Raw genomic sequence first — 14,290 nt, 5'->3', positions numbered from 1 at the left:
GGAAGGTAGAGTAGGTTATTAAACCTTTCCCTTAGTAGGATACTAATCTTGAGCCACCTCGTAAAAAGTATTAGATGTAAATTCACTGTTCTGATTAGGGAAAATAGGAAAAAAAAATAAATAAATTTTTTAAAACAAAGCAGTCTAAACTTTCATCTCTGGCTGACACCTCTGAAAAAGCCTAAAGCAATTTAAAAGCCAGTGTCTTCAAGCAGCCGTATCCTTTCACTGACACAATGGTTCCTATTTCTTTTCTTCAACACAGAGAAAATTGTTCAAAGGCACGTGGTGGCATTCATATCCTTCTAACCCTCCAACCAGTAAGCTACTACCTATGCCTTATCTTCCATTACACAGAATGGCAAAGAAAGAAACTCACAGAGTCAACTAAAGCCCCCTTCAGATTTCCCAACATTATTCTTTGACATAGATGCCACAACTTGATTTCGTTTTGCACTTGAGACCAGAAACTGAAACACAATGAATATGAGAAGGTGTCATTTTGGGCTACCCCTTCTCATGCATCCTCAATATCTGAACTGTCTTATGAGAAACCTTAACACTTATTTAAGAATGCGAGTACCTCTGACCAGCTGCATTGGCATTTTTGAAGCAAGACAATGCCACAGTGCTCACCTCTCTGGAGTTCCCTCATTAAATTAAGCAAGAGCAATAAAAAAAGCCAAAAATTTGAAAACAATCCTTTACTTCAGAGCAGTATTTCCCCAGGCAATGGCAGTGCATTATCCCAGAAAATCACTAAGTTTTGTTTCCAATAAGGGGTAACAGAAGTCATCTGTTAACTACTGTAATCAACTCATCCTACTTCATATACTGAGACTGACTTCATTTTTCATCCCTTAAATCAGGTAAAAAGGTATTTGCACCCATTTAATCACTATACTCTAACTCATCAAAAGCAAAGTTCCAGAACTGTAACATGAAGTCTCTATAAAACACCTAAGTAGACAACACCTCAAGGATATCAGAAAAAAAGTGTGAGCACAGATCAATACAATCACATCTGTAACACTGAAGGTCCTTTCCTTTCCTAGAACAATGTGGATCTTTGTTCTCATACAGTGACTTATGCTTTAAGAATTCAATGACTGCAGTTATCTACAAATATCTTTGTTTATAGTTCACTGACGACTGTTCATGGATTCTGTTTTTTTTAAAGTCACGAAGGGTATTTTTTTTTAACTTTCTCACTTGATAAACTCCTCCTCACTTGATAAACTGTCTCTTATAGTGTCTGGAGAATGACAAGGACACAATGCAATAACTGGTCAAAACATAAAACACACTAAAAATTATGACTGCTAAAAGATTCCACATCTTACTTGCGTAAATCCAGCTGGACATTGTATCACAGCAAACTTTCAGCTATCAACATAAAACCAATTTTTATCAAATGGAGCCTACTGGTTCTCTATGCTTAATGCACAAGATAAGATTTTAGTTTTAACTAACTGCAGGTCATCTATTTGCTTCGTTGACATGATAGCTCAACTCAGTTATCCTGAACTTTTATTCTTGGGAGAGTTTAGGCTTCTGCAGTATCTGAACAAAAATGTAATTTCTTAGAAATCGGCACCTAAAGAATGCACAGAAAACACAAACAATAACTAAAACACAATTACTCACCTGCATGAGTTCATTGCTGTCAATCAGACTGTCTTCCAGCATCTCCTGGGTCAGCTTGCCCATGGTACTGTAAAACTCATCTGCAGTTTCACAACACTCTATTTGCCTATGTCAAAAATACATGTTGGCTTTTTATTTTACTTTTATATATTATTATACACCTCCAGACCAAAAACTGAACTGTCTGTAATCATAAATATGCACTTCCATTAGTCATCTTAATTCTTAAGTCTATTGCAATCCTCCCTACACTTCCAAATAGTAAGTGTGCACATCACACTGAAAATACCAGTGCAGTAAAAGGATGTACTGAGCACAGCCTTCTGTCCTGACTGCTCCCAATAAAGGATTCACGCATGTCCAGACAGGTTATTCCCTCTGCCTCCTTCACTTCTACAACATGTGAATCAATAAATCCTGCCTCCTACTAGCACAAGGGAGCTCTCCCATCAGCTCACGAAGGGAACATGAAGATTTCCTGACTGCCTCATCATCAAGTGAAAGATTTGTTTTACTTCGATCCTGAGCAAGTGCATTGCTGGTTACAAATTGTAGTCTTCTCTGTAAAACACAGCTGCTGGAATGATCAAAAGAGCACACAGCCTTTTTTCTTAAGGATTAGAGGAGGCACTTGATCTTCAGTGTCTACAGAGAACAACCATTTAACTATGAAACTCCTACTGAAAAACAGAGTTTAGCTAAAAGGATGATTAAGTAGTTTAAAAGGTTTAACAGGTCTGTAGCCAATTTTTGCAAACTTTCTGCTTACCTTTCCTGATACCTTCCATCTCTCATGACCTCCACAAACTGCTTTCTCTACTGCATCTATTTTTAACCTCCCCATTCCTTCAGTATCCCTCAAAACAGAAGTATGATTGATCTGCCCACATTTTAGAAAAAGCACTTCTCACCCCATTTTCGTGTCTAGAAAGACAGTCTTGAGAAGTATGAAGATCACAAGACTATGATCTCTGTTTCAGGCCCCACTTCTCTAAGTCCTCCCATTCAAAGAAAGAGAAACAAAATCACAATCTTCTCCCAGCAAAGACATAGTGCCTGATCTTTTATTTCCTCATCTCATTTGATATCAATGATCACAAGCTTATTGAATTTCAGTTCTTGCTCAGTTTTAGTGACTTATCATTTCCTGGATCTGTTGGTTATCACACCACTGTCCCTTTCTGTTAAATGCCCCCAAATCTGCCCGACCTTCTCCTATGACCCACAGACAATAGTTACAAGGTGTGGTGTGATCAGCTTATTGTTTTGGACATACTGTTAAAGATTTCTTCATTCTGTTCCTTCATTTTTTACAAAACACATTTCCTTTTTTCTTTAAGTTTTATGGCAAAATCTTCAAAGCAGTGGCTTTCTTTTTATCATGTTATGAGTAGGAACATTTATTAATTACAGCTTTCAAGTGCACAGAGACTCACTGCAATAGGACCTTTTATCTGAAGGTATGGTAGAAAGTAATAAAGCACAATGGGACTACATGTAGCTTAATCCTAATGCAAATGATTCATGCAAGTTTCATTCATGAACTGAACACATAAAGCTCTTAGGAAATTATTCTAATTATTATTCTTCAGATTAAAAATTAAATACACTAAACAAAGTCTCTTACAATGTTACTGGCCTACAGTGCTAATTTATTGGGAAAGGAAAAAAAAACCTGAAACCTTCAAGGACAGAGCTGAACATAAATCCCAGTGGTTCAGTCTCAGGGAAAAAAGGAAGGTGAGAGTCAATAAGCATCACAAGAAAAATCTGATGCAGCCCCAGATGCCAGCTGAAAAAAGTTTCCAGCTGCCTTAACATCTGCTTGACCTGTCAGAGCTCACACCTCCGTGACAAAACTAATTTCTCTGGGAGCACTGCACACTCTTTGGCATGCAAATATTTGCTATGACAACAGTGGAGTTTACAAGAACTAACCACCTCTTGTGTTTTGTCCTGCGTAATGAGTTTCCAAGGCCATAAGGGACTATAGCAGAAACTCACCCAAAATGTGCTCAAAAGCAGAGAATTTCAGGAAAATTTGTTCACAGTTCATAACAGAAAAGAACCATGTAACGCTAAATCATTCTTTCAGTAACACTGAACTCTTTTCTTGTGTACAGCCAATGGGCTCAAATCATTATGTCTCCTTAAGTGAAAATAAAAAGAATTAACATCCCCAGCTTCAGATACCCAACTAAAGCAGGTAGTCACCCTCAAGTATCTCTGTATGTCTTTCCACATAGTATTGACCAGCTCCCTCAGAGGTCTACATCCTGGAAAGTTGAACCAACCTTTCAGCATAGCACGAAGACATACAAAGGCAACACAGACAACTAGAGACATTTCCTGCAGCAAGGGTCAATTAATTATTATACCAATTCTGACACAACATGAGAAGCACATGTGTTTGGGAAAGCCATAGAGGCACTTTGTGCAGCTTTTTCAAAGCAGAATAATTTTCCTGAAAGATCACATCTTGTGTAGAATTGAGAAATAAGTTGCACACATTGCTCATATTGAAAAGAAGAATCAGATAAAAATGACCACTTACTCTCCTAGCTTTGCCCAGATAGCCAGAGCTACTCTCAGAATAATTTCAGAGCCTTCAAAGAATACTGAATCCCAGATCTTTAGAACTGTATGGTTAGGCAGACAAGTGGCAAAGAGGGTCAGAAACCACTGCATTGTGAAGACATTTGTAAGTGGGGGTTCGTAGCCTCCTGAAATAAAAAGCAAAAAAAAAAATGCTTCAAGTAATAGTAATTTACTATTAGTTTACAAAGAATACAAACTGCATACTGAAATCCACCAGGCCTTCTAGTATCTCTGTTAATGCTCAAAAGTTACTGAGCCTGTAGCTGTCCAAGGATAAGCTGGGAAAAAGAGCAATAGAAAAATTGCATACTTGGTCACCTTTCATTCTGCTGCACTGCAAAAAGCTCTAAGCAGCAGCATTGGTTTTGGACTGCAAACCTTGGAAAACACCACCACTTTTTTTTTTTCTTATATCAGAAAGATCGCTTTTCCTTCCCCAAAGCTGTACGAGCTAAAAGCTTTTATTAAAAACTAAACAAAAAAAGACCACCAAAAAAGTCCCCAAATGTCGCATTTCTTCAGAAGCTAATGGCATAAGATGACTTTATCTACACGAAGGTGAAGGTGACAGTGTCTGTAAAGTCTTATCCATTGTTTTAATATCCTGACGCACTGCCAGGTTAGCAGCGCTGACTGAAACACATTCAGTTTTCCTTTAGGCCTGTTCAGATTCAAACAAGACTCAGTATCTCAGGCTGAAACTCTGAAGTTTTACTTTCTTGTTATGCTCAGAGAACAGTTTGTGCATCCTGGTATCAACTGAGGCACTGAAGGCCATGACCAAAGAGGCCGCTGCCTGTGAAAACACTCTCAAACAGCAAATACTTCCTTGATAGCCTTTCTTTGCTTTCATGCAGTTTGGGGACAGTCATAGTTTAGTTAAATCTTTCATCTTAACAATTTTTAATATATATTCTAAGCAATAAACTCATGTAAACACTTAAGACTATATTTTTAGACCAGTGTCCAGATGAAACAATAGCAAAAAGGAATTTAATAGCATTTTCTGTTGAACATACCTCCGCTTTCCCTGTTAGCAGCTCTTTGCAGGGTGTCTAAGTGCTGAGACAGTTCAGGAAGCTTCATTCGTAAAAGATCTCGGAAAACAGCCATATCCACAGAGAGCGCGCGGAGATTATTCACAAAATAGCTATCAGGAAGTACCTTATCAATTAGGTAAATCATGATCTGTGGGGAAAATTAAATATAATAATGCAAGACTTAAAGCCAGTTATTTTCTAGAAAGAATAGGGAAAAAAATTTAGAATTTTATGTTCCCTGTTCACTAAAGAATGGCTTGGAGCCAGCAGCAACATATGCTTCTGGTATCTCCATTTCTATGGAAAGAAAACATTATCATTTTAAGCATCCACAGGTACTCTAGGTATCCACAAGCAATCAAGCTGCAAAGGCCTCTTGAATCTGCCCAGAATTTATGAACCATTATTGACCAAAATCAATGTCACAGTAAGCTATGCCCAAATTGGAAGCATTACTCAAACCAAAGGCAACTTTTGGCACTTCCGATGCTGTTTGTGAGATTCTCCATGCCATTGGGAAGTTCCGCTGCCCCTTCTCTGGTTGCTGACTGCCACAGCCAGAAGACTGAACTTCCAAATCACCCTTTTCCCCCTCTCCAATATACAAGATACTGTTCTTTAAAAAACATTCTTCACACATTTTACTGTGATGTGTTACCGTGTGCTGCACTTCATCTTGTCACTTTAAAAGGTGCTAAATTAAGCAGCATGAGACATTTTCAACAGACATCTGTTTCCAGTGAGATAGCTCAACCACATGGGTGGTAATATATTAACTTTTTGTATTAACTTACAAACTTTTGAGAATGAACAAATGCAACAAAGAAATATGCAGAAGTTGATGTATGTCATCAACCCAACAGAAGATGCTGACCTTCTCTTCCAATATCGATGGCCACTCTACAAACTATATCCAGAGTCTGCATGTGGTCATTCCATCTGCTTCAACTCTCCATCAGTCCTCTGTTACAATTTCAAACAAGCATCTTTATCACCTGTTTCACACAGCTTCTAATGCATGGCACCTTCATATGCAGGAGTCAATCCTCCTTCCAACCTCTCTCTTTTCATAAGATTCCCACAGAAATAGCTTGACAGGCACTGGACTTCCAAGGGCACCACCTTACATAGCCCAGCTGCTTCCTTTACTCTCACAGCTGCTTGTGACCATATACTACCACTTGTCCCTGCAACATTTTTTCAGGCAATAAGAGTCTTCTGTTCCATGATTTAAAGCATGTAGATCACCAGTCAATACAGGTAAATAAATAGCTTTTACACATTTTGATGGGTTTTTGTTTTGTTTTCTTAATTTTTAAGGATTTAAAGGAAATAGGTGACCAAAACAAGGAACATAAATAAGCTGGAGTAATATTTTGTCAGATGCATTCCCTAACCTTTGCTGAACACTGGGACACCTCACTGTCTTTTCAAAATGTTTTATTTTGTTCAGATATATTTCAACCAATGTAAGAATAATTTAATATAGCAACATTAACTTACAACTATGCTATTTGTATTTTAATTAATTTCTTACAACATAGGTCATAAATCCCTGCCTTAAACCTTTTTATAAAGTCTTTTGCTCCCTTCCTACTGAGTGGCATTACTTCCAATATCATAGATATATAAGCACAGGGAAGAACAGAAAACTTTTTGCAACACTGAAGTCCACGCTGTTTCACTGACATGTGAATTCTTTTGAGAATGCTTTTAATGCAGCTTAAGATATTTACCATTTGCAACAGATACTTTCTTCATGACACATCTGTACATATTTATTTTTATTATTTGACTTTGTAATATTTCCCCACAATAATGTGCAGGAAAAAAAATGGTTTTTAAGTTTCAGTACCTATGAGACTTTATGTGTACTTTGATAGCCTCTACACATGCAAGGTGTGATCTTCTTGCTTACCATAATTTCAGCAGGCCAATTTTGAGGTGTCTTCAGGGATTTAACTCAAATATGCGTACCTTTCCTAGTGAAGACTCAAGCATCCCTGGCTGGGCATTCATTGAAGCTACCACATTGGGTGCTGTGCTCTTAAAGCCCCATGGTGTAAGCAGTACCAGCTGTTTCTCAGCCTCTGGGAGGCACTTCCCAGACACAGAGCTTTTGTTGAGGGAACGTGATTGGCAAGCCTGGAGAACCCCCTTGCTCCCTTAACTCCTAGACTCTGTAATAATCCAAACAGTTTCCCCATAGCTCCAATCCTAAGGGCAGCTTTACAGGCAACAGCCTCTGCAGCTGTTCTGAAGTCACTCATCACTTGCTTTAGATGGCACAGCAACTACAGCAATGAATTAGCCACATGGTAACCACCAATTCCTTTTCTTTTCCTCCTTTGTTCCTTCTTTTTTCTCTCTTTTTCATTTTCCCTCTCTCTTCTCAGGAAATTCAAACACTGCAAAGCCCATGCACTAAGCTTGGAAAATGAATTACTTTATTTTCCGTTCTTATTTTTGCCAGGCAAGACCCATTTTGGTCTAAGAGCCTTCAGTGCTTTACCTCCCCAGGGCAGTCTGGCATCATTCCATCATCTCCGTAGCACAAGGAGCCTGACACCACTCACAGTAAAAGATAATCCAATAATATAAGGGATGTACACAGTTCTTATCATCAGTTTGGACTTCATAAACCTGGGGCAATCGTATTTCCTATATTATCACAAAGTCTTTTAGGAGCTTATCGACATTATAAAATCACAATAAAATGTGACAAAGTATAGTTAAAAATACTGTGGAAATTTTTAGTAAGAATTACTGAAAGGAAATTTTACTCTCTGATATAAAGTATGTATATTATGAATGAAATATTAAATACCAGCTAGCTTGACTCTACTATCACAAGCTTTATATTTTAGGAGCTCTGAATGAATTTAAATATTTACCATATTTAAACCATTGTCTAAGGCAAAACAAACAGCTCCATATCTCAAGAGTCATAGTCACCTTTTACTAATCTGACCCCAACTCACACATATGGGCAAGTTCACTTAAGAAAATTTGCACATGATCTTGGCAAACCTTAAACCACATTCTGTAGTAAACTATAGGTCCATTTTCTGACATAGTCCAAATTTCATGAAGCTTTATTTTAATTAGATAAGGTCTAAAAAATTAAAATACTGTATGACTAATGTAGCCCAGAAAGAAGCTTCAAAGTGATTTAGTTGCATTTTAGCTATTTATTTTGTGTTTTTCCTAGAATTTGCTTTAAAACACAGCAGATTTAACTGCCTCACATGCTACTGCCACACTAGAGGATAGTAATGAAATCTGAAGTTTTCAGGTACCTATGGTGTTTGGAAGCAGATTTGGGATTATAGGATAAGATATTCTAAAATCAGTAGCAGTATGCCCATTTATTTCTATTATGGCCAAGCCCTCATTTATTTTTATTTGGGAAAAAAATTATAAGATTCAAACTGTTCATTTTAGCTCAGACAGGATCACAAAAAATCCACAGATATAAATTGGTTAACTCCCTTAAGTTCTGCTCTTTTAGATTGTCTACAAAATTCACGCACTGGTTTATTCTAAAGTTCACTAACTAAAAGAAACCTTCAACACTGAACAAAAAAGTAAAATTACTCACTTTCAGAGCATCTCCTTCATCGCCCTCCATTACTTCCAGAATAAGTGCAGCAAGTATGTTAAATCCTTGACAATAGCCAACAGATTTATTCCACCGGGCATAAGCCAGCAAAACACGTTTTAAGACCACTCGATCTTGCTCTGCCTCCTGGCCACAGTAAGAACTGCAACCGGTTCGGTGAAGGTCCTTTAAAGCAAAAAAATGAAAACTGAAAGAAGACTCAAACAGACAGAAAAGATGTGCATTTTTCTTTCCTTTTCAGTTCTCCCCAACAGTTTTCCTTCCAGCTCCACCTCCCCAATACATACTTCAAAAGTTGGCGACAATATTTCTTTTTTAATCTGTAAACCTTTAGCTTACAGAAGAGACATAGGTTCAGCAAGCTCTTAAGTAATCAAGTTACCTAAAAGAAGTTCATACAAAGTTGCCACAGAAGATATTAACAGATATCTAGGTTTCAAAGAGGCAAGACATAAAAGCTGCTTAATTGAACAAAAAGGAACAACTGTTTTTATCAAAGTATAAAAGAACTACTAGACAACTAAGTTTTCAAAGCATAAAAAAAAACCAGAAACAGTGCTCTTGAGATCTAAGCGATTGATAAGTGAAAGGCAAAACATGGACTAGAATGTTTAATATTTGATAAATAATATTTATAAACTTAAATTACCAAGTACAGATGACAAATGTAATAATCAGGAACATGAAATATTTTACTCCATGTACTCTAATGAAGGTGACCATAAGATACAAACTCTCCCAGATAGAGTAATACCTCCTAAATACGTAAACAGATTAATATTAAAGTCATCACAGCAATATAAATGTTACAGATCTTCCCTAAAACTGCACAATGCTTTAAATATTAAATGTTAATTAGCTGAGAAATACACATAGACAAAGGTGTTTCACTCCTGTAAAATAAATGAAAAATGCTCAATTGCTATATTATTAAAACATTCTTTTTAATCCCAGCAAACATTTGTGTTCATTTATAGAGAAGGGGAAAAAAAACCAAAACACTTATGTTCCATTAAACTCCAGTATTTCTTTTAAAATAAAGTAGAAATTAAAAAAAATCAGGAGTAGCAGTTTTTTCCCAGCTAACACTAACCAGACCAGTGGAAAAGAAGGATCAAAGAAGCTGAAGAAATAATTTAGGTGGACCAAAGGGAATTAAGATGTAATTTTTGCCAAAGCAGTTGCAGAGAACAAAATAAATCTAAATACCATCTATTTAAAAAAAAAATCAACTTTTCATTGAAAAATTAAAATAACATTACAAGTTAGTTGGCTACCTTTACTATCTGGATGCCCATAGAGTCATCATCAGGATTACTTCTTTCATTGAACGTGAAACGCATGGTTTTATCCCAGTCAATGGCTATGCTGTGCAAGTACTGATCTGCTAGGGTCAGCCAAACCTAGAAATACACAAAGCAAGTTAACAAAATGAGTTATTTCTCAGACAAAATATGAACAGGTTTGGTATATATCATTAGATGAACCTCATCAACTTCACCGATACGTGATCTGCTGTTAAGACTTGAAACATGCAGAAGAGGACTATATCTAAAACATTTTTTGCACAATTAAAGTAATACCTTGCTCCCTAAAACAGAAAGGAAGGAAACAGCATTAAGTGTTCAGATCTGTGAACTGCTTACAAAGGCGCAAGTCCACGGTCAGAAACTGAATCCACAGGAGCCCTCGAGAATGGAAACACACTCTGCTGTGAGGACCCTCCTTGTCAGCTCAGCCCTTCTAACCTCAGAACCAGCAAGGACTTCTATAAAGGTAACACTGCTGCAGGCTTTCCTCAAACTCAGCCATGGATCCATCTCCTGGAAACACCACAAAAGATATCTAGGGGTGCTTCTCTTTACCAAAGGTCTCTTCTGATCAACCCTGCAGAAGAAACAGGATCTAGTGTTAACCTGTTGGGATTGATCTGTAAGTATCACTTCGATCAGAGTAACTTACTCTTACAGGAGAGCTTCCTCAACTGTTGGTGCTACAGGGAGTTCTGAAAACAAACATTTTGACTATTTTTAAAGCCTGATAATTACCAGAACAGGTTTATGCACGTGTATCTGAGACAAAGGCTGGACCTTTATGAAACTTTTGAAAAGTTCCTGAACCATGAAAGGCACATGACAAACCATACAATGACAACAAGTAAAAATAAAGGATCTTTCTCTTCAGGAAATGGAAAGAAATCATGAAAGAAAATTGGTCAAGCCTTATATCAGCTGTTAACTCACTCAAGTAAGAAAAGCAACTCAGACACTTCCCACAGATTTAAACACTTAGATAGTGGTGTGATGAAGGAATTTATAGACAGCTCCCATGTTTTCTGCATCTAAATGTCCCTTCCCACACTTTTGCAAAGCCACCCATGCAGAGGAATGCTGCTGTTCTGCCTCCCAGCAGCCTTTGACACTGCTGACATCCTCCTGATGTTGCCTGACTGGATTCCTTATCTCTGCCAGCCCCAGAAAACAAGTGTCACATGCCACAGCAATAATGCAGATGTCACCTTGCTCCTTCTGCTGCCAGCAAAGGAGGCAATCGGCATGCTGCCAACACAAAATGCTTGCTTTATTTTGGTATCAATCTTAAAATCATTGAGAAACCAGGGAATGGAAGTGAGAAGACCCCATTCTTTTTCTTACTTCTTTGGTTAGCATCATGTAGTCATGTGTGACCAAACACAGAGATGGGCAGAATGGGAAGGAAAATACAGAGATCCAAGTTGGATGATGTGGCAGAGCAGATCCTCAGCAAGTCTGCTGGTAACACACAACTGGGAGGAGTGGCTGATAAGCCCAAGGGCACCTTGACAGGATGAAGGAATGGACTGACAAGAACCTCATGAAGTTCAAAGAGAAGTCCAAAGTCCTGCACCTGGGGAGAAATAGCCCCAGGCACCAGTACACGCTGGGGAGCACCCAGCTGGCAAGCAGCTTTGTAGAGAAAGAGCAACAGGTCCTGGCAGGCACCAAGGTGACCATAATGCAGCAATGTGCCCTTGTGGCAAAGGCAGCCAACAGCCTCCTGGGCTACATCAGGCAGAGCATTGCCAGCAGGTTGATGGAGGTGATCCTCAAGACTGGTGAGACACACCTGGAGTGCTGGAGTGTGGGCTCGTCAGTGCAAGAGACACACAGAGCTACTGAAGGGAGTCTTGCAAAGGGCCACTAAGAGGACTGGACCACCTCTCCTATCAGGAAAGGCTGAGAGAGCTGTGACCAGTCTGGAGAAGAAAAGGCTCATGGAGGATCTTATCTGGTTGGACCAGATGACCGCCAGATGTCTCTTCCAACGTCCACCACTCTGTGATTCTATGACCTCTGCCACTCATGCACCACAGAGAAGCATCTGACAGACTTACTGGAGTGTGGGTGAAGAACATTACCGGAAAGGAAAAAGACTGTTAGCTGGATATAATGATTCACTGGAGCTGTAGAGTAAAGATAAAATCATAGTCGTCTAAGGAAAATGATGCCACTATGCCTTCCATTTCCTTTCTCCCTGATTTGTAAAGAGGAACAGTTCTGTTTGAAAAGATAGCAAAAAGAAAACAGGAAAAGGAAACTAATCTGATGCATCAAAAATATACGGAACTACGCACATCTTCTAAAGTTTAAAAAATATTCTTTTTATTAAAATTGCATTTTTAAATCTGAGATTATGTGACTCAGTTTTATAGAAAAGATGAGTAGGCGTTAACTTTTTTTAGGCTAGGGAACTTCAAACGCTGTTGAAGAAAACAGTAAAATAAGTTTACCAAAATCCCACTGGCCCCCTTCCTACAATGCTAACTCAGTGCAGTTTCCCATTAATGGTGCACTCTACCATTCCACATCACTCCTGACTCTGAACTTCCCTAATTTCAGCAATCTGTCTTTGCCCCATCAAATGTTTCTATGAGCATTCTTGTCAGCACTAGCATCTATCAACTTCACCTACATGACAGCCTGCACTGGAGATTTGCTCTCCTTTCAGTTGATCTTCAGCTGTGGGGGCAGCTTTATCAGCACAATTCCCCGAGACTGACAGAATGAAGCAATAACATCTGTACCAGAACAGGTTACCTAAGCCTGAAGCAGAAAGAGCCTGGCTATTGAAAACACCATCTTTACCCTTCTCCTCAGTCTCTCCAGCTGCCCTCTGAGGTTATCACTGAAGAATGTAAACTAGGAAAAATTCCCAGTCTAACTTAAAACTCCCAAATACTTGTTTAAAAATACTAACAATATTGATATCATTCACCTCTCCTGAAAGCCCACAGGCAATATGTCCCACAAAGCATACAGGTCTACCTACCTTTCTCCGCCATTCTTTTGGTATGCCTGTTGGCAATCTGGCCACTGCTTTGAGCGCATCATGCCACTAAAACATATAAAATCCACCATTAGTTTAATGCAACAATATAGCAACATTTACAACACTGCAGACATACACATTCATTTCATTTTACAGCATATATTTCTGAGTTTAACTGTTTAATCCACTCACAGGGAAGATATAGATTAATTACTTAATGATGTAACAAAAATATAATATTCTAGGACACAAAGACTTATGAGATACCTGAGTAAACAGTGAAAGCCTATTACATTTTCCAAACACTAATGGAACAGCTTTTGATGCAATTGCAAATAATATGCTGACATTATGATGACAAATGCAGTTCTGAACTAGGGAAGTACCTAGATTGAAGAGAACTCAGTCTTTCATAAGCTCAAAGAGAAAAATGAATCAAATTACCTGCTGAAAACCATTTTGACCTAAAGATGGTTCAAGAGTGAATTTCAATTTTGTATCAACCCCTAGAAATAAAAATGAAAAAAATAATTCTGGTCATTATTTTCATTTATCTCAGAAGGGGAAAAAACCACCCACCACAATTGAAATAAGAACACGAGATTTCAGCTACATGTTTCAACAACGACATTTCAACCTGCTTCTGTGAATTCTTGTCTTGCCACTGGATTCAACATACGTGTTAAGTAGCACATGGACAAAATGTTTATACAACGCAGTAATACCCTTTTTACACTAATGATGTAGTTTGGAACACCTAATGTCGCTAAAAATCATGTAGTTCACTATTCTACAAACTGTATCTGTACACTGCAAACTATCATATGAATCTACACAAAAAAACATATACAGAGGCAAACAGTTTCCTTCAACTTCTTCACATTAAATCACTCAAAACTCATTTCTAAATTTGGGTTGCTGTAACTATTATATTGTTCAGAAGATCTTTTTTTTTTTTTGTCATTCCTTAGAACATAAAGCCCGTTTGGTCAGCATTCTCATTGAAGCTTAGGTCTTACTTTGGTCATACGTGCAAAATATTTTAATTGGGATGAAGCACACCTGCTAATAGCCT

The 14,290-nt window shown here is 38.0% G+C and overlaps 1 protein-coding gene across 1 annotated transcript in view; it reads right to left on the bottom strand.

Moving 5' to 3' along the window:
- Positions 1 to 13,721, bottom strand: part of TBC1D30 (TBC1 domain family, member 30) — a gene marked incomplete at its 5' end in the record, with an annotated part of 21,955 nt that extends 8,234 nt beyond the window's left edge. The window contains 7 exons of the mRNA XM_010180977.1: positions 1,648 to 1,753; positions 4,202 to 4,370; positions 5,265 to 5,433; positions 8,887 to 9,072; positions 10,185 to 10,310; positions 13,216 to 13,281; positions 13,660 to 13,721. Of these exons, the coding sequence (XP_010179279.1) occupies positions 1,648 to 1,753; positions 4,202 to 4,370; positions 5,265 to 5,433; positions 8,887 to 9,072; positions 10,185 to 10,310; positions 13,216 to 13,281; positions 13,660 to 13,721 (884 nt within the window). The remainder of the gene's footprint in view (positions 1 to 1,647; positions 1,754 to 4,201; positions 4,371 to 5,264; positions 5,434 to 8,886; positions 9,073 to 10,184; positions 10,311 to 13,215; positions 13,282 to 13,659) is intronic.
- Between the last annotated feature and the right edge of the window lie 569 nt (positions 13,722 to 14,290).

Source organism: Mesitornis unicolor, unplaced genomic scaffold, assembly GCF_000695765.1.
Source record: "Mesitornis unicolor isolate BGI_N332 unplaced genomic scaffold, ASM69576v1 scaffold16643, whole genome shotgun sequence".
NCBI classification, from domain to species: domain Eukaryota; kingdom Metazoa; phylum Chordata; class Aves; order Mesitornithiformes; family Mesitornithidae; genus Mesitornis; species Mesitornis unicolor.
Note: the sequence above shows the minus strand (reverse complement) of the source record. Positions and strands in the feature narration are given on the sequence as shown.